A 26,130-nucleotide genomic window follows, 5' to 3' on the forward strand; every position below is an offset into this window, starting at 1 on the left:
CTAACTTGGATTCATGGAAGATCTTTGCCTAGGTCCACAAGTCACCATGGCGGCACAACACGAGGACACTTGTGGGGCCCAACGACCCTTGCAGGTTATAGCCAGAAACAAATACATTACAATGCAATATATGTGTTTCTCTCTGAAACCAATATAATACATTTAAACCAAAAAAGTACATGTCCAAGCTTTTAATTGTAATGCACCCTGCCTTATGGGCTACCTATGGCCTACTTTGTGGGTGACTTATTTGTAATAAAAGGGGGGTTACGGCTTAGCAAGTGGTTTATTTTTCCAAGTTAAATTGGCAGTTTAAAACTGGATTCAGGCTGCAATGGCAGAACTGGGACAGGTTTAAGAGGCTACTTAAGTATGGTTGCAAAATATGTGTTGCAGGCACTGTAGTAGCATTTAATTTACATGACCTGGGTATATGGTATACCACTCTACAAAGAACTCATAAGTACATTAAATATGCCAATCAGGTGTAAGCCCATTTTACCATGTTTAGGGATGTAAGCACTTTGTGCACTTTACCACTGCTAACCAGTGTCAGAGTCCTAAGGCCAACAAAACCGAATTTCAGCAAAAGTGGAGGGCAAAGGGCAAAACGTTTGTATGAAGACCACCCTAAGGCTGACAGGTCTAACAGTAGAGAAGAATTCTGCAGCATAGGTGAAGCTGTAAGTCCTTGTAGCAAAGTAAGATCACAGGATGAAAGTCAGAGTGGTGGTAGCACATGAAGGACCAAGGGGAATCCTAAGAGGTAACGAAAGTGTGGGAGCAAAATCAGATTCAATTAGTATGAGTATTATAAAAACAGCAGTTGCCAGGCTCCTGCTTTCATATCAGAGGAATATTTATAGTGCTCTTCATAGATTTACCTGGAAGGACCCTTGACCAATCCCAATAGTTGCAGTTTTCCATCTTTCTCAATCTTTTCTGTGGTCTTTTGTGATGTGCTATTCTTGGAGATCTGGACACCCGCTTGTATTGTACCGCTGCTGGTGCAAGCTTGAATCAATCTGTCATTGTAGCCAGGAGTGGAACAGGCCAGGACAGGGAATGAGCCACGCTTGAAGAATGTGGCTTGTAGCTTTATTGTCTGTTTTTCTCTTCAAACCTTTAATTCTAGTATCTTCTGAAATTCTTCTCCAACATCTGTTGAGGCATGTACACTGTTCCTAGCATAGAACCACTTCCAGTCATCAACAGGAGCTGTTAATAGGAAAGCTCAGCAGACCATTGCATGCATCCATTCAGGACCTTTACTGTACGAATTTGGAACCAAGCTACTGTTTCATAACCAGGTCCATTCTGAGAAGGGGTGGGGACGGAAGAGGGACAATGTGATATGCTTTTCGGTAGGAAGCATGAAGGTGTCCAACTCTATGCAAGTTGGTCAAGTTGCATTGATTGTGATGCATAGAAGTCACCCAAGCGATGGGCACCATTAGAAAGGTAATGTGCAGGTGCTATATACTTGTTGCATGGCCAAGAATTACAATCATGTTGATTTTGAATGTGATTATTTACAATAATCTGTTTAGGACACTATCCTATTTATATATTAATAATTTATAAATCTGTTTCCAACAGTGCCTTCCTTACAGCCACCAAAGGAGTCCCTTGAACAAGTACTTGCCAGAAACCCCGCGACTGGCTGGTACAGCCCAGGTACTGTATATGCAACCTCCTAACGCCTGGTGACTGCTTGTATTGACATATTCGCTGGCAAGAAAACATGACATGCTGAAACCTTCAATAGTATCCAATGGGCCTGATACTCAAGATGTTCTGTCAGTAGACGTAACTATATGTGGCTTGAGCTTCTAGGAGTAAATCCCACTTCTCCATTGAGGGAAGGTTTGGGAAAAGGGCTCATTGTTAGAGGATTCATGTGAGAAAGGGTGTCAAGTGATGCTCGTACCTAACAAAACGTTAGTACTGGTGTGAGAGACGTCCTATCATGTCCAGTTATGCACCCTTCTCCCCTTCTGGGACCATTCTAAATCCTATCTGCTTCACCAATGCTTAAAATTCACCCAGTCAACACTTAAACAGAAATATTGAAGCACACTTCTGTTTTACGTTTTTATGCTCTAAGTCCTAGCTTTACCCGCTTACTGGTTTCTATTTCCAGCGGATGTAAAATTATGATCCCTCTACGAACTCCAGTTTGCTCAGGGATCAGAATTCCAAGCATTGCAGAGTTTACCACACGATTTAAATAATTATCAGGCTCCGCACCCCACAATGTTCCCCTGGGCGGCGAGTCAGACCTGACGATATTTACGTGGGAATAACACTGAGCAGGCAATGGGGCCTGGTAAGTCCTGTGGCTTGCACAATTCAGGTCAGTAGTTGTTCAATTCTGGATGTTCTATTTGCAAGTTTGAACTCAGAACAAGATATCGACTTAATAAAAACCCATTGCTGTCCGTCCCACTTACGACGGGGTAACAAGAAATTGGGGGAATGGGCCTAATCTGGTTGGGCCAGACACAACAGAATAAATACGTTTACTCCGCTTTGGTGACAATAACTGTGAATTGCTTAACTTCGATACTGTTTTTTTTTTTATCCCAGTAGAGTGAACACCATTACTGTGCATATATTCATAGAAAAACATTTTTAATGCAGACCACTAGGTTTTTATCTGAACCAGAAATAGAATTACTTCATAAAATATTGTATCTTTGGATTCATTGGAAATACTCGACATTTTTTTTTTTTTTTTAATGTAGTGACTTAACCACCACAGTGTATTAAAGTGCTGAATGAATGTTAAAACAAAACAATTAATATTTTTAAAAACAAATTGAAAAGAGAATATGCCAGATATGAACCATATGAAAATATCTCTACTGAGGTCTAGAATTTACCACATTCCTTCCACATCGGCCACATAAAACATTCCCCGAGTGCGTTTTTGTGTTCTCTGTGACATTATGGGCCTTATTACAATGTCGGTCGGAAAGGCTCCGAAATGTAGTTGGATTCTCCTAAACCGCGCCCGAACCTATGTTTCCGACCGACTCGGAAACATTTCCAACTGACTGATTACGATGGAAAGGTAACTGGGTCAGTCCGAATCGGTCAGGATCGGCATTCGAAGACTATGAGTCGTTCAAAGCCGAATAGTACATCTCTATGGACTTCCTTTCCAACCTACGTATTACTATGCCGGATTCGGACAGCATTTTGGAATCGGTCTGTCTGACATGGAACGGCTGTCGGAATCTGACTTAGGGAGCCTGTAGAAGGCTCCCTTCACCTTGAGGCCTAGGGCTGGGTCTGTAGGGGTACCCAAGGGACCCCCTTTAAAACCATGCACAATGTGGCAGGCACCATGGGGGGGCTGCAACAGGGTGCAAGGTTTTCTGCAGCCACCCCTTATTTCAATGAGAGCCTGTGTTGTCAGTCGGAACACTGGTTCCCATTGAAGTCAATGGGAGACTTTCAGAACTGTGTTCGGAACCATCATAATTGTTGGAGAGAACTTGGCGAATACGAGTCGGTCGGAACCGAATACGAGATGGTGTCGGTCGGAAGAGTTTCCGACCAACATCTTAATGAAGCCCTTTATGTTTTGAGTGTGTTGATATCTGCTGCCTGTGTGTGAGAAACTCTGTTAGTTAAACTCTAAATGTAGCCTAGATTCTTATATAGATGGAGCAACATTACGGTCTATTAAATCAATCATAAGATGTGCTTTAACAGTGCACCTCCTGAATTCAAATATTTAAAAGTGCTCTCCTATGTAATAATAAAGTAAAGCAGAGAGGCTGCTATTGTAGGTTATCTGATTTTACATTTTGAAATTCAGTATGTGTGTGTATGTGTGTCTTTATTTCCTGTTTTACAGCAAATGTTTCTGTCTTGACTTTTATTCCGAGTCCAGAGCAAAAAAGAGACATCGGAGACACGACTCAGGGCCCCCTGACCCAACTACCAAGAATGCATTTATGCCCACCAAACACCTGCCTGAATCTATGCCCCTAGGGTTTGGATCCTGATCTCTAAATGTTTGTGCCCTTTAGTTGTGAATCGTGTGTATCCTTTAAGGCCCATGAGTTTGCATAATTCTCAAAAGTCGGTTGAACAAACCCATATGTCAAGTCATGTTGTGCGGTTCACATTTATAGAGAGTTTGCTCTTTGTTATAGTCTTATTGGCATTTGTATTTCAATTTGCTGTCATATGGCATAAAATGTAGTTAAAGAACATTCATGTGGAATCGAGTCATACTAATAACCCACTGAATGTTTAGAATATTCTAAATATTTTTTCAGGTGTATATGTCACAAGTGTAGAATTTCACCAACCATGCAAAGTTGTTTCAGTTTTAAGTGACATCAAGCGAGCCTTCTCAGGAGTGTGCCCAGTGAGTGATCGGAGCAAGTAAACTGTGCAACCACATTATTGTAATTTTGTATTTATTCACACGTTGATCACATTTTTAAAGGTACACCCACATGATCCAGGTGTGGGAAGTGCCTGTCACTACTGAAGAACTGGGGTTTCAAGACCCAGTGGCGCCAGGGACACGCCCGAAGTCTTCGGGTTCCCTTGCCTTGGTATACAGAGACACGGAATACTTCTAGATGGCGTCAGAGATCAAATTTATTAGCTGCAGCTAGTAACAGTAATCCCAGCAATACAACACGGTGTACAACTCAAGAAACTGCTCAATTTTCATAGAGCAAGACATCATTATTTATACACCATATTCTCATTATAAATGCACACCCACTGCAACAAATTCTGACGAATAGAATACATTTCCCACACATTATCACATTCCAAAAATCTCACTTTACATCGTATCAACCCATAAGTTAATTATTAGGACTGTCCCAAATTCGATCTTTGCAAGCCGGACCAATTTATAATTGAAAAGCACAACCCATGAAATGAAAAGTCGTAAGGAAAGAAACAATTCAGATACTGATTAGGATAAGATATGTGCAAGGAAACTAAAGTTAACAATCTTCTGAACATTGATTAGCAATCTCAGACAACGATCAGCTAGAGAAACTTGCCTTGCAAAAGGTCAGTTTCAGGTGAAGAGGTCAGTTTCTCTGCAGTTCTTTCAGAGTCGAAAAGGGCCTGTTAATGCATACATGAACAATGAGGCCCATGCAACTTTGTTCGTTCGTTCACCTCTACGGCCTACGTGAGGGCAACACTAAAATGGTGTCTACAAACAATTCAGACAAAATGGAGTCAGGCTCAAGAATCACAGAACCTCAGCCCCTCCTTTTGCCATTACGTAGGCAATAACCTAAACTCACGTTAATCTGAATCCAGGTCTATATCTATTCTCATCAGGTCATCAAGGTGTTGCTGTAACATCATCTTATTATCCTTCACTTCTCTCAGGACTGGTCTACTCACACAGATTGCAGCACAAAGGCCACAAATGGCGGGACCACACTGGATGCATAAGCAACACGAGAAAAGGATTGCTAAAGCCTTACCAAGAAACATCAGAATCTTCCATCCCCATTTGGACAGCAGTTCCCAAAACCATTCTATCAATGACCAGTTCCCTTCGTCTACATGTATAGACTCAGCAAACTTATGTAACCTCAAGATGGCTTGATACACTGTCGGGGCGTTATCTGGTATGAAAACACAGCAACTAGACCCGATCAATTTACATACCCCACCTCTATCTGCAAGTATAATATCTAAAACAAAGCGGTTCTGTAATGTCATAAGGCGATCCGCTTGAAGCTCAGCTGTAACATTGCTAAGAGCACCCACAGTCTCATTTATAGTGGCCTCGACCACTCTCGTAAGCTGACGAATACTCCTACTATTGGCCATAGGACCCCAAAAGGGCACATAACCCTTAAAGCAGTCTCCAACTTCTTGTCCTGCAGTATCTTTCTCATCGATAACACCTCTACCATATCTTGTCTTATGGTAATTGAAAACAGCTGTGTATGTAGGGGGAAGCAAAAATGCCACATAACATGTGCCTGAGAAATCAAATGGCAACCATGTATATGCTCTGTCGTGACACACAAAATATGTGCCTTTAGCTGGCACGAGGGGTGGAGATTTCTGGGACGTATAGACATAGGTGTGAACACACACACTCTTACCAACCTGAGCTCTCGGATTCTGACCATTACCTTGCAGACAAAAATTACCTCGGTGGGGTACAATCCAAATCGGGGGAGACCTTTTTCGTCTCTCCTTCTCAGTCAAACTAATACTATATCTCGTCTTGTTCCAACCAACATATGCTCGTACCTCATCTTTAGGGATAGCATTATACGCATCAATATCTCTGATCATATCTACTATTCCCTTTATCAAGGCATTATTACTCGCATTATCTTTGACGGAACGTACAGGAGATGCTTCATTCGCATAGATAAACATTGCTTGGAGTGCCCATACTGACCCATTAGGCAAAAAAAGGCAAAACCAAATATGGCATTCCCTTATCTGTCGTATGTGGCATAAGACCACACACCCAACAATGTGTGGCATTTGCAACTAACTGATGCTGATGCAACATCTGTATGAACGAATTGTTCACAAATTCTGATCTTCGTGTCTGTTCATGTTCAGGCAACGTATGAAACTCATGTGGGGAAACAGTAGAAAAAGAAAGAGTAGGTTGGGACGTAGATGCAAGCGTATGTTGTATGGCATAAACAATCCAACCCACACATCCCAATATAATATTCAAAAGCATTAGAAAACACAGTATTAAAAAACATTTGCTACGAATCAGTATGTACATTTTTGCTTTAGGATCAGCTTTTCTAACACTCTTATCAGACCAAAAAGACTCCATCCTCTAACGTGCTGCTCACGGCTATTACCTTCTTCACTTAAGTGTGCGCCAAGATCGCACTAACGACCCTGAACCACAGACCTTATGTCAATACGCGGCTCACCCCTTAAGGCTGTACCGCGACCCTGCAGCTGAGTCCGGATGGTGACTCGAAAAAGAAAAAAGTTTTTAAAAAGTCTCTTGATCTGACAAGGTGTAATTCACTATATAAAAAAATTCAATCTTTATTTGTCCATTTACGTGTCCTTTTTCGATCTCAGATTGTAGCGCTCTTTGCCAGGCACAGTTTGGTCCTTAAAAAGGAGCTCCGGATTCGTCGTGTCGAGCTTCAGATGTGGAGGCACAGCAGCTTGCAGAACATCATCATCCTCGCGTTCTGACCGAGTCCATGTCAAATGAGCATCACTAAAAGGCACAAACCTAAGAGTTCTCTCGCATTCAGAATTGCCAATACCTCCCCTCACCCACTTATCATACGGTAAGGGTAACGGGACTCCTTTACAGTGGGTGGCATGCACCCAATTCTTTTTACCAGCTACTCTAACAGCAGTCCGAGTCACAAGTAGAACTAAGTGCGGACCAGTCCACCTCGGCTCCAAATTCTTCGATCGCTGGAAATTCTTTAGCAGAACATTGTGACCGGGTTGGATCTTGTGACCTGGATCCGCAGACGCTGCCGGTAAACTGTCATAGACCTGTTGGTGGAGAACACGTAGTTTAGCAGTCAAGTCATGTAAGTAATCCACCAACATAGGGTACTCAATACTGCTGTATTCTTTTGGACGAGGCACACCCCAAACATTCGCTGGACGACCAAAAACTATTTCGTATGGGCTAAGTCCCACACGAGAATGCACTGTCGTCCTTGTTGACAAAAGAGCCAACGGCAAGGCATCCGGCCATGTAAGACCAGTGCTCGCTTGTACCTTAGCTAATTTCAGCTTCAAGGTACCATTGTAACATTCAACAAGTCCAGCAGACTGGGGGTGATTCGCAGCGTGGAACTTCTGATTGATACCCAATCCCGCACACACTTTCTTCATGACTCGGCCCACAAATTCACTCCCATTATCCGACCATACAATTCTTGGCAAACCAAACCAAGGGAAGTACTCTTTGAGCAAAACCTTGGCTGTAGACAAGGCAGAATTATCCTTTAGGGGGTAAGCCTCTATCCATCTGGAAAAGGAGCAAACAACCACAAGGACATACTTCAAATTGTTGCATCTCTCCATGTGAATGTAATCTAACTGTATCACTTCAAACGGATACGTTGGAGGGGCAAAATGACCAGCTGGAGTTGGAGTTCCCTTTCCAGGATTGTACTTCAAACAAACCATACAATGTTTCACCACATTCTCAGCACATTTAGGAATTCCAGCATTCTGCCATACCGGAGCCAACAACTTACATATTCCTTTTGAACTAATGTGAGCCATTCCATGAGCCATAGTAACCACTGGGAGCACATACGCATCAGGCAACAACCATCGCTGGTGCTCCGACAACTCAACCCAACAACCTGTTGAATCCAACATACCCGTACTTTCTCTCCACGTACTCACTTCTTTCTCCGTAGCTTCAGCCTGTAACTACTTCACACTTTCCACTGTGTTTTCACACATTCCACCTGCCATGACCCAATTAGCAGGGCCCGCAACATACATTCGGCTCCTCATATCTTTCGCTGTTTCTTTCGCAACTTCATCCGCAAACGCATTTCCTCGACCTACATCATCCACAACTTTTCTATGCCACGCCCACCACCATTCAGGCCACGCCCCTGCCACCACCTACTATTTAATATGTGCACACACCGGGCGCGCAGTGGACGAGCGCAGCGGGCGCGCCGGTTGCGCGCCAAAGGCGCGCCTAAGGCAAGCCCGTCTGCGCCCGTCCGCGACCAGACCGCGGCCGGGGCCAGGCATGCTGCCGGTGAGTGTGAACGCAAGGGTAGGACCGTGTGGTCCAGGGCTGCCCTATGGGCTCTCAATACTACTTCTGAGTGCTGCACTCCTGGGATAGATCTTCAGACCACAGCTCTTCCCCAGACATGCGTGGATTGTGGGTCATCACTGGCCCCAATAGTTGCCAAGAGGTCTTTGAAACCAAAGCTGCCGAACAACATAGGTCTTAGAGCTGGCCTTCTAAACTGCAGGTCCCTAGTTAAACATACAAATGAGATTTGGCTGTTACTAGAAGAGCTTGAGTGGGATGCTCTGTTTCTAACAGAAACTTGGCTCAATGAGGATAATATGACTGCCATCGCGCTGGCAGTACCCCTGGGATTTAAAATATGTTTCTCGAACCACATAGGCACAAAGAGAGGCGGAGGTGTGGCTGTCATATTTAAAGAACAGCTTACACTAACATCCTCGGCCCCTACCACGATTCAGGGAATCGAGGGGCTTCACTTTTGCTTTCAGGTAAGTCCTTAGCTGTCTTTAGCGGGACTAGTGATCTACCGTCCACCTGGCGGTGAGGATCCCATTCTGTCAACTCTGATGGAGACAATTGTTCAGAGATCCCTCCTCCACCCTCAATTCATCGTGGTCGGGGATTTTAACATTCACATGGACACAGCGGACTGCGCTCTTGCAGAGTTGCTGAGATCCACACTAAATACAGCCAAGCTGAGACTGATTAATGTTGGCCCCACACACAGAGCAGGTCACACGCTTGACCTAATTTTCTCCAATATTAGTGATGCTAAGGCGGAGGCACCTATACCGTTAGTCTGGTCAGACCACTCACTGATCCCATTCAAATTAAATATAGCTACGGTTAGTCCTGCTCCCAGCAAATGCTCTTTTATGAAGAGACAACGGAAAAACCTTGTCCCTGATATTATGGGCCCTGCTTTGGCTCAGAATATCCCCTCTCTCACCTCAAATGCTAATATGGACGCACAGCTACTTAATGACTGGGTCGGGAATATGGTATCTTCCATTGCACCAGCCTCTCGCGCAATATCTAAACGGGACTCCCCCTCCGCTCCCTGGTTCTCTCAGGACCTCAGAGTAGAGAAAGCAGCCTGTAAGAGGCTGGAGAGACTGTGGAGGGTTAATTATGGGCCCGTAGAAAAAACTAGATATAAGGAAGCATCCAAAAAATTCCAGAAGGCGATTAGAAAGGCAAAAAAACTATTTTATGCGGATTCAATCCAGCAAGCGGAGCATTCGAGCAAACAGATCTTCAAGGTGGTACAATCCTTCTTCAAACCTAAATGTATTGAAAGGGAGGTCCCACCGTCAACCACTCTGTGCGAAAACATCTCAGAGTTTTTTGACCAAAAAATTAAACACGTTTATGAGTCCTTTGGGCCTGAGGAAAAAACTGTGAAAACGGATCTAGCCACCAAAGAGGTGGCGTGTGAAACCCTAGTCCAATTCCAGACGATACCCCTGACGGTGGTTAGGCAAGAACTAAATTGCTGCAAATCAGGCTCTCCGGACGATCCATGTCCCCCTAAACTCTGGAGAATCATAGCTGATTTTGTAGCACCCACATTACAACAGATCTGGAATACGTCCATCGCTTCTGGGGTCTTCCCGAACATCTGGAAACATGCAACCCTCCTCCCGCTAAAAAAGAAACCTAGTGGAGATCCTAAAGACCTTAGCAATCTACGCCCGATCTCTTTGCTAGCAGCACCGGGAAAAATGCTCGAGAAAATAATACAGCGCCAGCTGAGTAAATTTATTGAAGACAATAAGATACTGCATGAGACACAATCTGGCTTTCGACCTGGTTTCAGCACAGAGACAGCATTAATTGAGGTGGCAGAGTCAGTAAGGTGGTCGATGGATTCGGGAAGCTCAGCGATGCTGGTTCTCCTGGATCTGTCGGCCGCCTTCGACACGGTTGATCATGCTAGACTCCTGATGCGACTGGAGGAGATAGGCATCCGTGACCAGGCACTGGGATGGATAAACTCTTATCTGTCCCAGAGAACACAGAAGGTGGCGCTGGGATCTGTATCTTCAACGCCTAAAGTTCTCAGTTGTGGCGTCCCTCAAGGGTCGGCACTCAGCCCCCTCTTGTTCAACATCTACCTCGCCCCTCTCTTTACGCTGATTGCCAATTGGGGTGTTAAGGCAATTTCATATGCCGACGACACCCAATTGGTATTTCCGTACTCAGAGGTGTCAGGGGAGTCCTTCTCGAGTTTCAAGGGTTGCCTCCAAGATGTGGCCTGTTGGATGAATACGAATAAATTAAAACTTAATGCCAATAAAACGGAAGTGATCTTTTTTGGGAAAGGCCTCCCTCCACCCTCAGAGCTTTGGTGGCCAGCGGAAATGGGACAAGCCCCGTCACCCAGCCTAACAGCAAAAAATCTAGGTGTGCGGTGGGATGACAGTCTGTCTTTTACCCCGCACATCCAACAAGTAGTCAGCTGCTGCTTGAGCAAACTGAGGAATCTTCGCAAGATTCTGAGACTGCTACCAGAGAGCTGCCGTAAAACAGTAATCCATGCCACAGTGACATCTAGGCTGGATTACGCCAACGGCCTCTATCTGGGCTTACCAAAATACCTAATTCATAAACGTCAGTTGGTCCAAAATGCGGCTGCGAGACTGTTAATGAGGATTCCTTTCAAGCACTCAGTCTCTCCGTATCTTCGATCACTTCACTGGCTACCAGTTGCCAGCAGAATTAAATTCAAGGCACTTACGCTGGCCTTCAGATCTCTCTTTGGCTCCTGCCCTAAATACTTGAAAGCTCGGCTCCCGAGATATTCCCAGGCCCGTGCGTTACGCTCCAACCGCCGCGTCCAGCTTGCTGCCCCTCGAGTGAAAAGGGCTCGACTGGGGGGACGTACCTTTTCGGCTAATGTTGTGACACTGTGGAACACATTGCCCCCAGCAATTCAGCAAGCCCCCTCTGAAATCTGCTTCAAGCGGCTACTAAAAACATGGCTCTTCACCCAACCACACTAGGCATCCTCACTTAAGTCCTCTTGGTCAACTGTGCTCTTTTCAGCGCCGGGACACCTCCTTGTGAGGTAGCTGTTCGCGCTTTATAAAATGCAGTATTATTATTATTATTATTATTATGCCACTGCACTTCACAATTGCAATCTGTTTTGGGAGAGTAAGTGATTCCAGAAGTTCATTCACTAATTGCCCATGCTGAATCTTCGTGCCATGAGAAGTAAAGAATCCTCTTTCTCTCCACAAACGCCCAAAACTATGGGCAACACCAAACGCATACGGGCTATCAGTATAAACATTCACTCGCTTTCCCTCTGACAACACACACGCTCTAGTCAATGCAATCAACTCTGCTGCTTGCGCAGAATTCTGTGCTATGCGTGCTGTCTCAACAACTGTATGTAAAGTTGTGACAGCATATGCTGCAGTCGTCTCACCATTCGGAAGCTTAAAACACGAACCATCTACCCATAAGGTACCATCAACATTCTCAAGAGGAGTATCTTTTAGGTCAACTCTAGCCTTCGTTTCTTCCTCTGTCCGAAGGAAGCAATCATGTTGTTCCTGAGCATCTGTCTCTGTAGAGATCGGCAACAACGTAGCTGGATTCAACACATTACATCTTTTAATGTGAACATGGCGAGCCAACAGTGTCAACTCATAACCTGAAAGACGTGCACTAGTAAGGTGCTGTGTCTTGGTATCCACTGCATGTGGGACCATCACAATCAACGTATTATCCAATACCAAACCAGCAGACTGTCGGATAGAAACAGCCGCTGCCGCTGTAGCTCTCAAACAACTCGGTAACGCCTTAGCAACTGGGTCTAACGTAGCTGAAAAATATGCACAACGACGCTGCTTGTCCCCGAATGGTTGTGTCAACACTGACAACGCACAACCTTCTCTCTCATGCAATGCACGTACAACGTGAAAGGCTTACTGTAGTCCGGAGTACCCAACACCGGAGCCAAACACAATGCATCACATAATTCAGAAAAACTTTTCTGACATTCATCAGACCAAGGGAGAGGATACGGAGTATCTTTAAGAGTCAGCGCCAACAGAGGTTTCGCCAACAGAGAGAAATTTGGAATCCACTGACGACAATACGAAGTGATACCTAAGAAAGCACGCACTTCTCTCTGTGTGGATGGTACAGTCATTTGAGCAATCGCTTGAATTCGTTCTGGGGTCAACCTTCTTCCCTCCTTCGACAAGAGATGACCTAAGTAGGTTACTTCTTGTCGGCAATACTGTAACTTTGAAGGCGACACTTTATGATGGAGGTTAGACAAATGTCGTAACAAAGAAAGAGTAGCCTTTTTACAGATCTCTTCGTCATCAGCAGTAATCAGTAAATCATCAACATACTGAATAAGAGTAGCACCAGTAGGCAACACAAAACCATCAAGCTGAGTTTTCAACGCCTGACTATAGTAGTGGAGGGACTTTCACAATAACCTTGAGGAGCTCTCTTAAACCGGAAGCTTCGGCCTCCTAATGAGAAGCCAAAAATATCTCTACTCTCCTCAGCAATAGGAATACTGAAGAAAGCATTCTTCAAGTCGATGACAGAAAACCAGGCTGCCGAAGCAGGAATCAGAGTCAACAAAGCAGTGATATCAGGGACAACAGGAAACTGTGGCACCACAATCTTGTTGACCTCTCGAAGGTCGATCACAAACCGGTACACAGGTGGCTGAGAAGCATCAGTCCGCTTAAGGACAGGCAAAACAGGACTGTTACACACATTACCTCTCGTTTCTTCAATTACACCCTTTTCAACCAAATCATAAATGATCGCCAAAAGAGCTCTCTCGCCATCATTAGAGATTTTATATTGCGGAATACGAGGTAGCCTAGCATTTGACTTAAGGGTAACAACATAAGGTGGAATCTGCAAAAGACCAACATCATTAGGACCTGTAGCCCAAAGTGTATCAGGAAGAGAACGCAATTCCAGTGGAAGACAATCTTTAGACAAATACATCGGAGAAATCACTTTCTTACCCAAGGTAAGATGTACTCCCGAAGGAGAACAATGTAATGTCGCATGCAGTCTTTTCAGCAAGTCCAAACCCAACAGATTCTCATTACAACCAGTCGTCAGAATAAGGGGGGCTTCCAATTCACAAGGTCCAATAGAAAGAGGCAAAGGACTAGAAACCGGATTACGAACTGGAGCGCCTGAAAATCCTACAGAAACATTGGTCAAGCCAGACAAAGGTGCGCCAGGAAGTTTAGAGTGCATAATAGAACTCTTCGTCGCACCAGTATCCAAAAGAAAAGGTTCTGCCACACCTAATGTAATCACTTCAACATAAGGTCCACTCTGGTCTACTGGAACTGACACTACTCCCTCTCTTTGCCCATGGCTGTCCTAACTATCATTATAACCAACACTCTCACCTTCAACACAGTAATCCTCAACATAGTACTGTGCGGACTGACCACTCGGAACATTCTGTCTGTCAAAATAATTTGCAGAATTCTGAAGGGAAGAGGAGCGCTCATTCTGGGGTAACACACCACGTCCCCTACCCCTAGGAGCTTGCTGGAAACCACCACGACCTCTCTGACCAGACATACCATTCGCACGCTGTAACAAAGCCGGGCAACTATTCTTGAAATGACCTTCCTCTCTGCAATAAGCACACTGATTAGGACCAGGAAAAAATTGTGAAGCATAAGGCTCAGGCTTCTGTAACAATCTCTGAAACTGTGGAGGTTGCTGAAACTGAGGCTGATTCTGACGAGGCGGATAAGCTTGTTGCAAAAGAACTTTCGTCTTTAAATCTTTTGTTTTCTTCTCTGCTTTATCCTTCTCATCTTTATCCCTATTCTCATAATATTGTGCAGTAGCCAATAAATGGGCCGACGAAGAAACAGCCCATGAACTCTCAGAGTCCTTTAACTTATTAGAAAGTTCTGGAAGCAAATTAAAGACAAATTTGTCCACGAACAACCTTTGACCACCTTCAGTGCTCATGTCCTGACCACTATGATCAATAACAGTCTCTTCAAACATAGTGAAGAAATCAGACACACTCTCATCTTTCTTTTGCTTGCATGCTGCTAACTTGTCCCAATTCACTCGCAATGCAGGCATCATAGTTTTCATTAAATTAATAATCCTACCTGGTAATTCTGCAACTAAAGGTTCAGGTTTAGCACCTCCTAACTGCCGACCATCTGCAGCAACAATATTAGACCACGTATCTCCTAACTCTGCCGCATGATTCTCATGACGAATCTTCGCCCACAAAGGTTGAGGAACTACATTACCCATTAACATGTCTATGTCAGCTAAATTCATAATACACGCTTCAACTGTCTGAGACAACTCCTTATAATAACCGGCAGGATTCTTACGGGGATCAGGTAAGGTCTGCTTAAGAGCCAAGACCTCTGCTCTCTTCCAAGGAACATGTACCCATACTCGCTGAAAATGAGCCTCTGCGGCCTGAATACCCAAATTAGCATTAGCAGAAACTGCTTCTCTCCATACAGGGGGAACCTCTCTCATAGGATACTGCTTCACTTTCCTCCTAACAGAAGAATCAGGTTCGTACAATGTCTGAGGCGGTAATCTAGACCTAAAAGCAAGTATCGTCTCTACGGCTTCCTCAATATCAGACTCCACTATCGTTCCTTTAGCAAATTCGGACTGAACATCAAGCACTACCTGCGGAATCGGACCCAACTCATTATCTTCCCATTCCTGACAAAGAAAAGTACACATTACATCAAAAACATACCTTTGCTTCGGCAGATCCCACTGAAAGAAAACATCCATAACCGCTTGCAAATCGTATCTAGAAGCATTTAAAACCCATCTACGAGCCAATAGATCCAACACTGTCCGCTCCTCGGAACTAGGAAGCTGACTACGACTCTGCTTACGTTCCGAAACAGGGGTCATATTCAGAGACCCAAACAATGGAGACAACAGATTAACAACAGTCTCAGTCATTCGTTTTCGAGCAAAAGGAGAAGAAGCAGACATAAGAACAGGAGAATAAGTATTTTGAGGCAAAAGAGGTGTAGGGACCAGAGCAGTAGAAGTCGAAGATGCAGAAGTAGAAGGCACATAAGTTTGAGGCAAAGCTGGTAGCAAAGCTTGCGACCTTAGAGTGGGTTGCGCAGTAGGAGGCAAAACCATCTGTGGAGCCCCGAGTGGCTGAACAACAGCAGGAGGTTGAACAACAAAGGGTGGAACAACCGGGGTAATGGAGGCGCAGTAGCACCCTGCACATAAGGGGGTGGCAATCTCAGTAAATGAGAAATCAAAGGATCTTTTTCAGGGTCTTCATTCACTTTTGGAAGGGAAGGCGGCAAGGCCGGATAACATTTATCGATAGCCATGCAACGCTGTCTATCTAAAACTTCACTCGCACGCTCTTCTCCATCTTCCTTAAACTGCCTAGCAGCTTGTAGTACTGACATATTCTTATCTTTCCTATCTCTCTTTGCTTGCTTAATTTCTCGCTGTTTTGCTTCCTTACGCCAAAGGCGGAAAGAGTCAAACATTGCCGGCCGGGCTTTCTTCCTAAATAGCGCGACTTCTAAATTATCTAAAATCTCTGTTTCAAGACTACCATGTGGGGGCCATCGTAAAACACCATCCTTCCTAATGTAGCGGACCCAAACCTCATTAAAGGTAATGGGACCTACGCCATGTTTCGAATAAAGCTCATAAGTTGGAGTTCCAACCGGAGGTATCGGACACGAATCCTCCAATCGGGAATCCCTATTACAACCACAAACAAACCAATTACCAAGTTTACCAAGACCAGGCATCTTGCTCACTCGTCTGGTTTCAAACTTCATGGGGTATCAACTATCGATATACTCATAAATATACAAGCCCCTCGGCTTTGATTATTGCAATAACCAAATCAAAACCAAGAACCAAAACAAAGTCGTGGGAGCGACCCACTTATACTTAACCAAATATCTGTCACGCCACCAGAAGACCGTCTATCGTCTCGCTCTACAAGCATCAATCAGAAGGTCCAAGACAAGGCGACAGTCAGGGCAGCAGTACTTCGTAGCCGTCGGAAAGCGGGAAGCCTCGCAGAAAAAACCTTTGGTCCACGTCGACATGCAGGGGTCGATGAAGTGGCGGCCTTCTTCCAGAATTTCCTCACGTGGCTCCTCACGATCCTCGGGCTTGGGCCAGTACCTCTGAAGTCGCCCCACGTTGGCCGCGCCAACTGAAGAACTGGGGTTTCAAGACCCAGCGGCGCCAGGGACACGCCCGAAGTCTTCGGGTTCCCTTGCCTTGGTATACAGAGACACGGAATACTTCTAGATGGCGTCAGAGATCAAATGTATTAGCTGAAGCTAGTAACAGTAATCCCAGCAATACAACACGGTGTACAACTCAAGAAACTGCTCAATTTTCATAGAGCAAGACATCATTATTTATACACCATATTCTCATTATAAATGCACACCCACTGCGACAAATTCTGACGAATAGAATACATTTCCCACACATTATCACCTTCCAAAAAGCTCACTTTACATCGTACCAACCCATAAGTTAATTATTAGGACTGTCCCAAATTCGATCTTTGCAAGCCGGACAAATTTATAATTGAAAAGCACAACCCATGAAATGAAAAGTCGTAAGGAAAGAAACAATTCAGATGCTGATTAGGATAAGATATGTGCAAGGAAACTAAAGTTAACGATCTCCTGAACATTGATTAGCAATCTCAGACAACGATCAGCTAGAGAAACTTGCCTCGCAAAAGCTCAGTTTCAGGTGAAGAGGTCAGTTTCTCTGCAGTTCTTTCAGAGTCGAAAAGGGCCTGTTAATGCATACATGAACAATGAGGCCCATGCAACTTTGTTTGTTCGTTCACCTCTACGGCCTACGTGAGGGCAACACTAAAATGGTGTCTACGAACAATTCAGACAAAATGGAGTCAGGCTCAAGAATCACAGAACCTCACTACTCAAATATCAGAAGTATGAGAAAATTGAAGACTTCCTATTGAAAATGTATTCTGTAGAAAGAAGAAAGATTTTGGTGAAATATTACCAAATTCAGACAGAAACACATCTGAATTTTCCACAGCACTGGACTACAAATATTGAGTGTCAGGAAAATCATTTGTTTTCCCCGGCATCTAAGTGAATGCCATGCATTTACACACATAAGTTTAAAAAGTCGCAGGCAATTTGGTATGCAAGTATATTGTATTTCTATAGCAGAAACCTAACCACAAGGCAGCAGAGTGCTGTACATGGTCAAAGACAAGCATAAACTCAAAGAGTAACAGGAGAGAAAGTTGGTTTGTGGACGGTTAATGCATTGTGATTTTGTGTTCTTTCAGGAGGTGTGTCTTCAACTCTGCCCCAAAATGGAGCAGTGCTAGGGGGGGGGGTCTAATGGATATGCGGATGTTGTTCCAGATCCTAGGTGCATAAATTGAAAAAGCCTGATGCCTTTGTTTACTCATTTTGTTAATCTGCAGTGTGGTGTCCTGGCTGCGTGTGTGTGGTGAGAACCACCAGAAATGAACTTGTCTGCAAGATAAGCGAGGGTGCTGGTCAGGATGAATTTGTAAATGATGCAGTTGGTTTTGAAGATGTGCATGGATGTGGCAGGGTCTTTCACAAATTTTGTACAGAGATATAATTATTGGCAATGTCCACACATCCGACGATAAATGATTGTTCTTGTGAATGAAGCCTGTATGTTTTGATGCCATGTTAAACGAGGTCTAAGTTCATAGGAGAGGTCGGAATCTGTTCATTTTAATGTGTGTTTCATTGCTATCATGAGAAATCGATGAAGCAATTTTAGCAGAAGGGTCTTTCTTGCAAAAAAAAATGTAATGTCCATAAGGCAAGTTAAGCAAACAATTTCAATACACTTCCACTAACTGGCACCAAATCACTAGAAAAAGCCTACAAATGGCCTGCATATCAACTTACGTGGGAATGCACCAATAATGTATTGCCTAAAGCACCAACATTATTTTCATGTTTCCTACCCCCAAAAATATTTGCAAGCTTTCATGAATGAACAGAAATGACTACACAACACCCATATTCAACTCTCTACTACATTCTACCAATGACTTAATGAATATTGCAGGTAAAATTAACGCTTGGTGAGGCATAGCTTATTACGTTAAATTCCCCAAATTATGCCATTACGACACGTCACATAATTGCACCACAGTTGCAGCAAAATTATATATAATGCTGGACCGTGGGAACAACACGAGTGACCACAGCGCCAGCAGCTGTCGTTTAAGGTACTTATGTTCGTAGCACTATTTTATTGTTTAAAATTTTCGAAATGCCCCACTATTCCTTTCTTGAAGTGTATCAATAGTGGCTTGCCAGGGTATTATTGATGAACAAAAATGTCGATAAAATATTATGGACAACATATCGACAAATAGAATTTTGGGAAGGTAAGAATATATAGGCAGTGTAAATATAAAATTAACATCTACGTATCTTGAATATATAATCAAGCTAATATGGTGAGTTAAGTATAGTAAAATTATACTTACGAATACAGTAAGAGGAGGAGGAGTTCCGCGCCAAAACGCTGTTGCTGCTGTTGCTGCTGGGCGCTGTGCGCTGTCGGAGCCGTCGGAGCCGTCTTGCCCCCGGAGCTTTCAGAGCCGCGTCTCGAGGTTGGAGGCTGCCCCTGTTTTCCGCCCGACGAGGTTGAAGGTCGGCCTGAACCGCCAGGAGCCGCCGGATATTTCCCTACGCGGCTGAAGCCGCAAGTCATTTTTCAAAGCGGCAGGCGCCCCCAAAACATTTCCCTACGCGGCTGAAGCCGCGAGCCATTTTTTCAAAGCGGCAGGCGCCGCCAAGCATTTCCGTGTGCGGCTGAAGCCGCCAAGCACCCCCAAGCATTTCTGTGCGCATTTCTGTGGGCTGAAGCCGCGAGCCGGTTTCCGAAGCGGCAGGAGCCACCAACACTTCTGCGCACGTGGCTAAACGCGCCGAGCCCATCTTTAAAATGGCAATCCTCGCACAGCTGAAGCAGTGAACGCTTTTCTCTATAACAGCAGAGGCAGCAAGTGAATCCCTAAGCACGGCAGAAGTTGAAGGAGTCACAAGTACAGTTCCAAACCCGGACCACGAGCGTGGTAGCTTTATCTCTTTCAAGAGGCGCACGGCAGGAGCCGGCAGCATCGACTCCTACGCGAGGGTCCTGTTTGCTTCTGTTTGAGGTTTTGCGTTCAGTCAGAATCGACAGACAAAAGGAGTCGTTAGCCCCTTTTCAGTCACCAGAGCACGAGCACGGGCGCAGGCGCAGAACTCTGTTGCAAGCCAACCAGTAAAGGGCAACAAGAGAAGGTGGAGCGGCCAGAGCTAACCGGCACCATCAGTGTCAACAGCCAGCCACAATAAAGCGGCGGAGGAGCACCAGCACCACCAGCGGTATCAACCATAAGAGAGGTGAGACAGCGATTTGCCCTATTAGCAGCTACCCGCAAGCCCTAAGTTACGGGGCTAGTCAGTGTAGGGCTGTCTTTTACTGAAGCACTGCCATCTAAGAGATCATCAAGTATTAGTGTTAGTGGAACTTAAGGAAGTCAAGGAAGTGCAGGAAGTGTACTCTGGCTGCCAGCACCCGGTTGCGTGCAAAGAAACATAGCGCCGGAATTCTGCACAGATGCGATCAGGCACCATCCGCCAGGAGGCCTTAGCAAGACCGCGAAGGAAACAAGAACAAAAAAAAAAAAGAGCAAGAGGAGGAGGTTTTACAAACCTACATCGGGGAAAACGGAGCGGGTCATAGGGACAGGTTGGCCTCAGCCCCAACCCCACCAACAAAGTCGAACTTCAAACCGACTCACCAAACTGAGATACAAAAGTTCTTCTTCTTAAAAGACCCCTTGGCGGCTATGTACGCCCCCCTGAGGGAATCTGCACTACTGCCAACCCCAATGCGGCCAGCCATAATACAACTTTCTCCTAGAGCTACTACGGCTATGTTAGACAGTGTACCATCACAAGAACAATTTCCAGAGATTCGGCTGGCACACACAGACGGTATGAAATTGATACCAGTAGTAGCCCAGGTGCATCAGGCAGCTGTAGAAAGGACGGGATTAACTTCCAAAACAAAACCGGGAGATGTAACTGAAGTACAAATAGAAACTACAGTAAAACCAAATATAATTAGCACCGGAGACACCGTGGAACCCTCGGATCAAGAGGTCCTACAGGTCCTTGAGTCACTTATGGGGACAAGCAGAGAGCGTGAAAAATCCCACCCCTTTATAGAAGGTCAAAAACAGGAAGAAAATGACCTTTCACCAGTAGAAAATGAAAATCGAAACGCTGGTGAAATCCCCCAAGGAAATAAGGAACAGTGCCGTGTTAATACAGAATGGTCAAAGGAGGAAAAAATAGACCTAATAAAGTCAGCTGCAAGCTTAGCAATAAAGGAATTGCGGATCAATAAATCGATTTCCAACATAAGCGAGGCGAACCTAATTGAAGTCTTGGAGTCTAACAAGATAGGAAGGCTTTTAATCAGTAAAAGAACCGGGTGCACAGCCCGTATATACGCACATCTGTTTAGACTTGCTGACTATTCAGGTGCAAGACGGCGAGTGGAAAAACCTTGAACCACTCAATTGAGTAGAAAGAAAACTACCCCTACACGAACAGAATTGATTGCCGTTGCACTCAAGACAGTGTATACAATGTTAAGTAACACAATTCAACCAAGCACATAACAAAATGACAGAATTATCAAAACAAAAGAACTCTCAATGAGTAGATCTTGGAGTCTTTAATGTTGTGAACAGCCAGCCGACACGTGTTTCATCGCATTCGCGATTCCTCAGGGCTAAATGGCTGAAATCCAGTCAGAAGGTCACTCAGCTGGTGATATTTCCAACCCAGCCGGGCCCTTGACCACAGATACTCCGATCTAGTATCCGATGTGAGAACAATTTTATTCACTGTGTATCAGTACATATCCGCTTGACGATCAAAATTGTAAGGGTTTCTTTATAGATGGCCCACGGCGAGTAGGGTAATGCTCTATTGGTATACGGTATACTTGATTGCCGTGGTAGCTATCGGTGTGTCTTGCGCTTCAAGCTCTATCAAGCGGAGAAGCGGCGTGTAATGCGTCCGGATCCGACGGCCGTGTTCCTGTTTGTCCAAACAGGAACACGGCCGTCGGATACCGATAGAGCATTACCCTACTCGCCGTGGGCCATCTATAAAGAAACCCTTACAATTTTGATCGTCAAGCGGACATTTTGTTATGTGCTTGGTTGAATTGTGTTACTTAACATTGTATACACTGTCTTGAGTGCAACGGCAATCAATTCTGTTCGTGAAGTCTTGGAGTCTCTAGAAGAGATGGGACAGGATAGGGAGCAACTCACTCCGAGTCCAATGAACACAATCCTGCAAAGAAGAGCTATTTTGGTTTCATCAACGCCTCTGAACCCTCAAAGACTTCGGGATGTCAACATAACTGAATCACAGGAGGATGGCCATAGCCCACTAAAAAAGAAAAAAACAAATCCTATCTTCACCAATAACAATCTCCTCCGGAAATGGGTCAAGCTCCAACTCTCCAGCAATGATACAACATGATGACCGCCTCAATACGAGATGGGCTGACAATCTGATTCAAACCTTGGAACAATCCATAAAGGTACTAAATTTCCAATCGGATAAAATGGACGTCCAAATCGACCTATTAACTTTGATGGCTAGTCACATTGCCGGAATAAATAAAAAACTGGACGCAATAACAGTGTTACTAACAAAAAAAGAAACTCTAGATAGGCAGAGTGACACACAAAATCAACAAGTCACCTGCCACTGTAGCCCGATAATAGAGAAACTGGCTACATTACCGGAAATCCTACAAGACGTTTTAGGGGCAGCTAAACAGTCATTAAAACACCAGTGCCAAGGAACACCTCAAAAACTAATTGCGCAAGAGCAAACCTCCCACTTAACTAATGTCAATAACGAGGAAGAAAAAAATAAAAACGACGCTCAAATAAACTCAGACTTGGAGACAAATCTAATCCAACGCGAGGATCAAATATTGTCACCACAGCCAATAACAAAGGCGGAAGTTAAAATTACAAAACGGGAAAGAAAGCGCGCAAGGAAGGCTAGGCTAAAATATAACAAACAACAAAACCCTGCCCTGGTTAAATTATTTCCACTTTTTACAGCACAACCTAAAACGGAAACAAAAGTAATATCTCGACCCTTATTTGAGGCAGAAAGCGCAGAAAGGAATCAAGCACACTTTTCGCAGTCCTCTCTCGTAGACTGCCAAGACTTTAGGCGCACGGTAAAATCTTTTTCTGAGTCTCAAAACAAACATGGAGTCAGAAGCCCAGTTCGCGAGGATGAAGCGATTGGTAAAGAAACCCGGGTGGTGCAGCAAAAGAAGAATATAAAACTAGATGAAATCGAATCGGAAGAAGTAGCACACATGGAAAACCAGCAACTGCCGGGACACAGCAGCCCAAGGGGCGACAAAGTACAAAATAGTCAACAATCAGCATGGCAAGAAGCAGAGACGCAAGAGGGGCCCAACCAAGCAGAATTGATGCAAAACAGGTCAGAAGGATTATTGTCAACCATCTCTCAAATTCCCCTGAAATCAATTGCTGTAGTTCTAAGAGGGAAGGATCGTCACTGCAAGCTCTTAGTTCAGGAGCAAGTGGACCTACAAAAAAAGACGTCGACCCAAAAATATTCGGGCCCTCCAACTGCTAGGCTAGAGGGAAAAATTAAAAATCTGGCAGAGTACGAACGTGGAGGCAGGGGAGAACCACTGCAAATCCTCCCAGAGCTAGGAGGAAGAAACAGTAGCGTTCCACAGTCTTATGGAAAGCAAGAAGTAAAAGACTCGTGTGAACTGAAGCTGTCTTTTATCCCGGAATACTCATCAAAAGGTACCCAGGACACGCTCAACAGGGGAAACCTCTTGAGACTTTTCCATGAAATCCCTGAACTAAAAGGTATCTGTTCACGTGATTTAATTTCAGTGGAATTCAGGGAAACGCCCCGAAGGGGGGTGGAGGAGTCCCTGACAACGTGGGCGTCCAAGGACCTGGTGGACAACATCATAGCAATGAGTGGAAGATTTGAGACATGGGGAATCAGGCTTCAGGCAGTGCAACGCCCAAGGTACCCGCATCCCTTCTTAAACAAACCAAATGAAGAGCAAAGCCCACGAAGACATCAGCACACATGTCTACGCGGAGCACGTTCTAATTCACCAACGACATCCGTGCGAAACATTAGGCACCTCAAAAACGACAGTATGGGTATACCTGGGGAAAGCCCACAGGACCTTAAGGATTGGGCCTGGATCGCAAAAACATTGAATGATAAGTATTCCTAACAAAGGAATACAAACACGGGAACCGGAAAGGGAAAACAAGGAATTAACTAACATCTCGCTCTGTTCATGGAATGTGCACGGCTTCAGGGACATGGGCCAAGACCAAGATACAGTAACTTTCCTAAATCAACAACAAATAATCATGCTTCAGGAAACATGGAACACGGGGGCAACCACAATACCTGGTTTCATTGAACACCACTGCCTGGCAGAAAGACACTCAAAGTATGGCCATCCAAAAGGGGGCTTCTCAACCTTCATAACCCAAAAACTGAATTGGGAAACCGAAGAAATAGATACAGGGGCAAATTGGATCCAAGTGACTAAGGTAATAGGCAAGGAACAAACTATAATTCTCCTCCTAATAAATGTTTACATCCACCCAGAGAGAAAGAAGAAAAATGGTAAATTCATAATTCTAACAAATCTGCTAAAAGTATTGCAGAAAAGCCACACAAATGCTCAACTGGTGATTGCCGGCGATTTTAATACCAATCTTTTGGCGACCAATCGGGAAAGGAACTATAAAGTACCGAACGGTGCGTTGGAATTTGTCCGCAAACTAGAAGCACTCGACTTAATAATCATGAACAGTAAGGCCCCGTGGGACTCACCTCCAGTGGCAACACACCTGAGTGGAAAAGTCGTTTCGACAATAGACTTTATTATTACAAGTACTAAACAGCTCTCAGAAATAATCAGTTTCAGAATAATCACACGACCTGAAAGTGATCATCTGCCGTTAATACTGAATCTAAAGAATAGAACAAACTCCGCTCAGAGGAACAATGCCATCACGCAGTATCCAGAAACGTTCAACCTGCGCAAAGTAAAATGGCGAGGAGAGGCTCCTGAACTCATAGTGAACAAAGTAAAGGCCTTTATCGAAATCCAAGGCCCAGTTCAAGAACGGGCGCACGTAAGCCACTGGGAGCAAATGGTCGAGTTTTTACTTCAAACATTCCCGGTTACCAGGCCACAGAGGCCTTTTTACACAGCCAAAAGGGACCATGGTTCAATCACGATCTCAAAAAGTGCAAAAGAGAGATAGCGAGAGAAGTGCGACGTCTATCCCGAGAGGGAGAAAAGGAGCTAAAACAGGAAAAAATAAAGTTGCAGACCCTAAGGAGTGCTTACAGAAAAAAGTTGGAGAAAGTAAAATCAGAGTATAAAGAATCAATCTGGTAGCAATTACTAAAAGCTAGCAAAAAACCCAACAGTAGCGATTTTTGGGGGATTATTAATTCGTTAACAAAGGGCCCAACACTTCAGCAACAGGCAGGAATCGGTGCAGACATCTGGACAGACCATGTAAAGACCTTGTTCAACCAGCACAGGAAGGATCTAGAACAACAACACCAGGGGCAATATCACGACCAAAAGGAGGCACAAGCCGAACAGAGACATGCAATTCCAACAGCTAATTCAGCCCATTTAAACTCCTCTTTTGAGGAGCAAACTCCTCTGACAAATGAGAAAGAACTAAAAATCCTCATAAAGAAATTAAAGTCCGAGGGAGCGGCAGGGCCAAACGGCATTCCAAACGCAATCTTCAGGAATAACCCAGAGTTATGGTCTGAAATCCTAACACCAGTCTTCAACGAGATCTATGTAAATTCTAACATCCCAGCTTCCTGGAGGGGGACTGTCATACACCCCATACACAAAAAGGGAGACCATGGTAAGCCAGGGAATTACAGATTAATCTCCCTGATTGACGTGGAAGCCAAACTATACGCGTCGTGTCTATTGAACCTTCTGCAACGTTGGATGGAGGAACAAAACATCATACCCAACTTCCAAACAGGATTCAGGCAAGGCATGGGTACTCAATCGAACCTTGCAACCTTAGCTCTATTGACGGAACAGGCGCAAAGAAGGAAAGTCCGCCTTTTAGCCTGTTTCATGGACATCAAATCTGCCTTTGACAGAGTGAGCAGGAATCACTTATGGAATAAACTTAAAAGACGGGGTATACC

The 26,130-nt window shown here is 44.5% G+C and overlaps 1 protein-coding gene across 1 annotated transcript in view; it reads left to right on the forward strand.

Moving 5' to 3' along the window:
- Positions 1–26,130, forward strand: part of LOC144821639 (uncharacterized) — a 335,720-nt gene that overhangs the window by 204,324 nt on the left and 105,266 nt on the right. The window contains exon 9 of the mRNA XM_078678875.1: positions 1,600–1,677. Coding sequence (XP_078535001.1) covers positions 1,600–1,677 — 78 coding nt within the window. The remainder of the gene's footprint in view (positions 1–1,599; positions 1,678–26,130) is intronic.

This window comes from Lissotriton helveticus, chromosome 2_2 (assembly GCF_964261635.1).
Source record: "Lissotriton helveticus chromosome 2_2, aLisHel1.1, whole genome shotgun sequence".
Taxonomy (NCBI): Eukaryota; Metazoa; Chordata; class Amphibia; order Caudata; family Salamandridae; genus Lissotriton; species Lissotriton helveticus.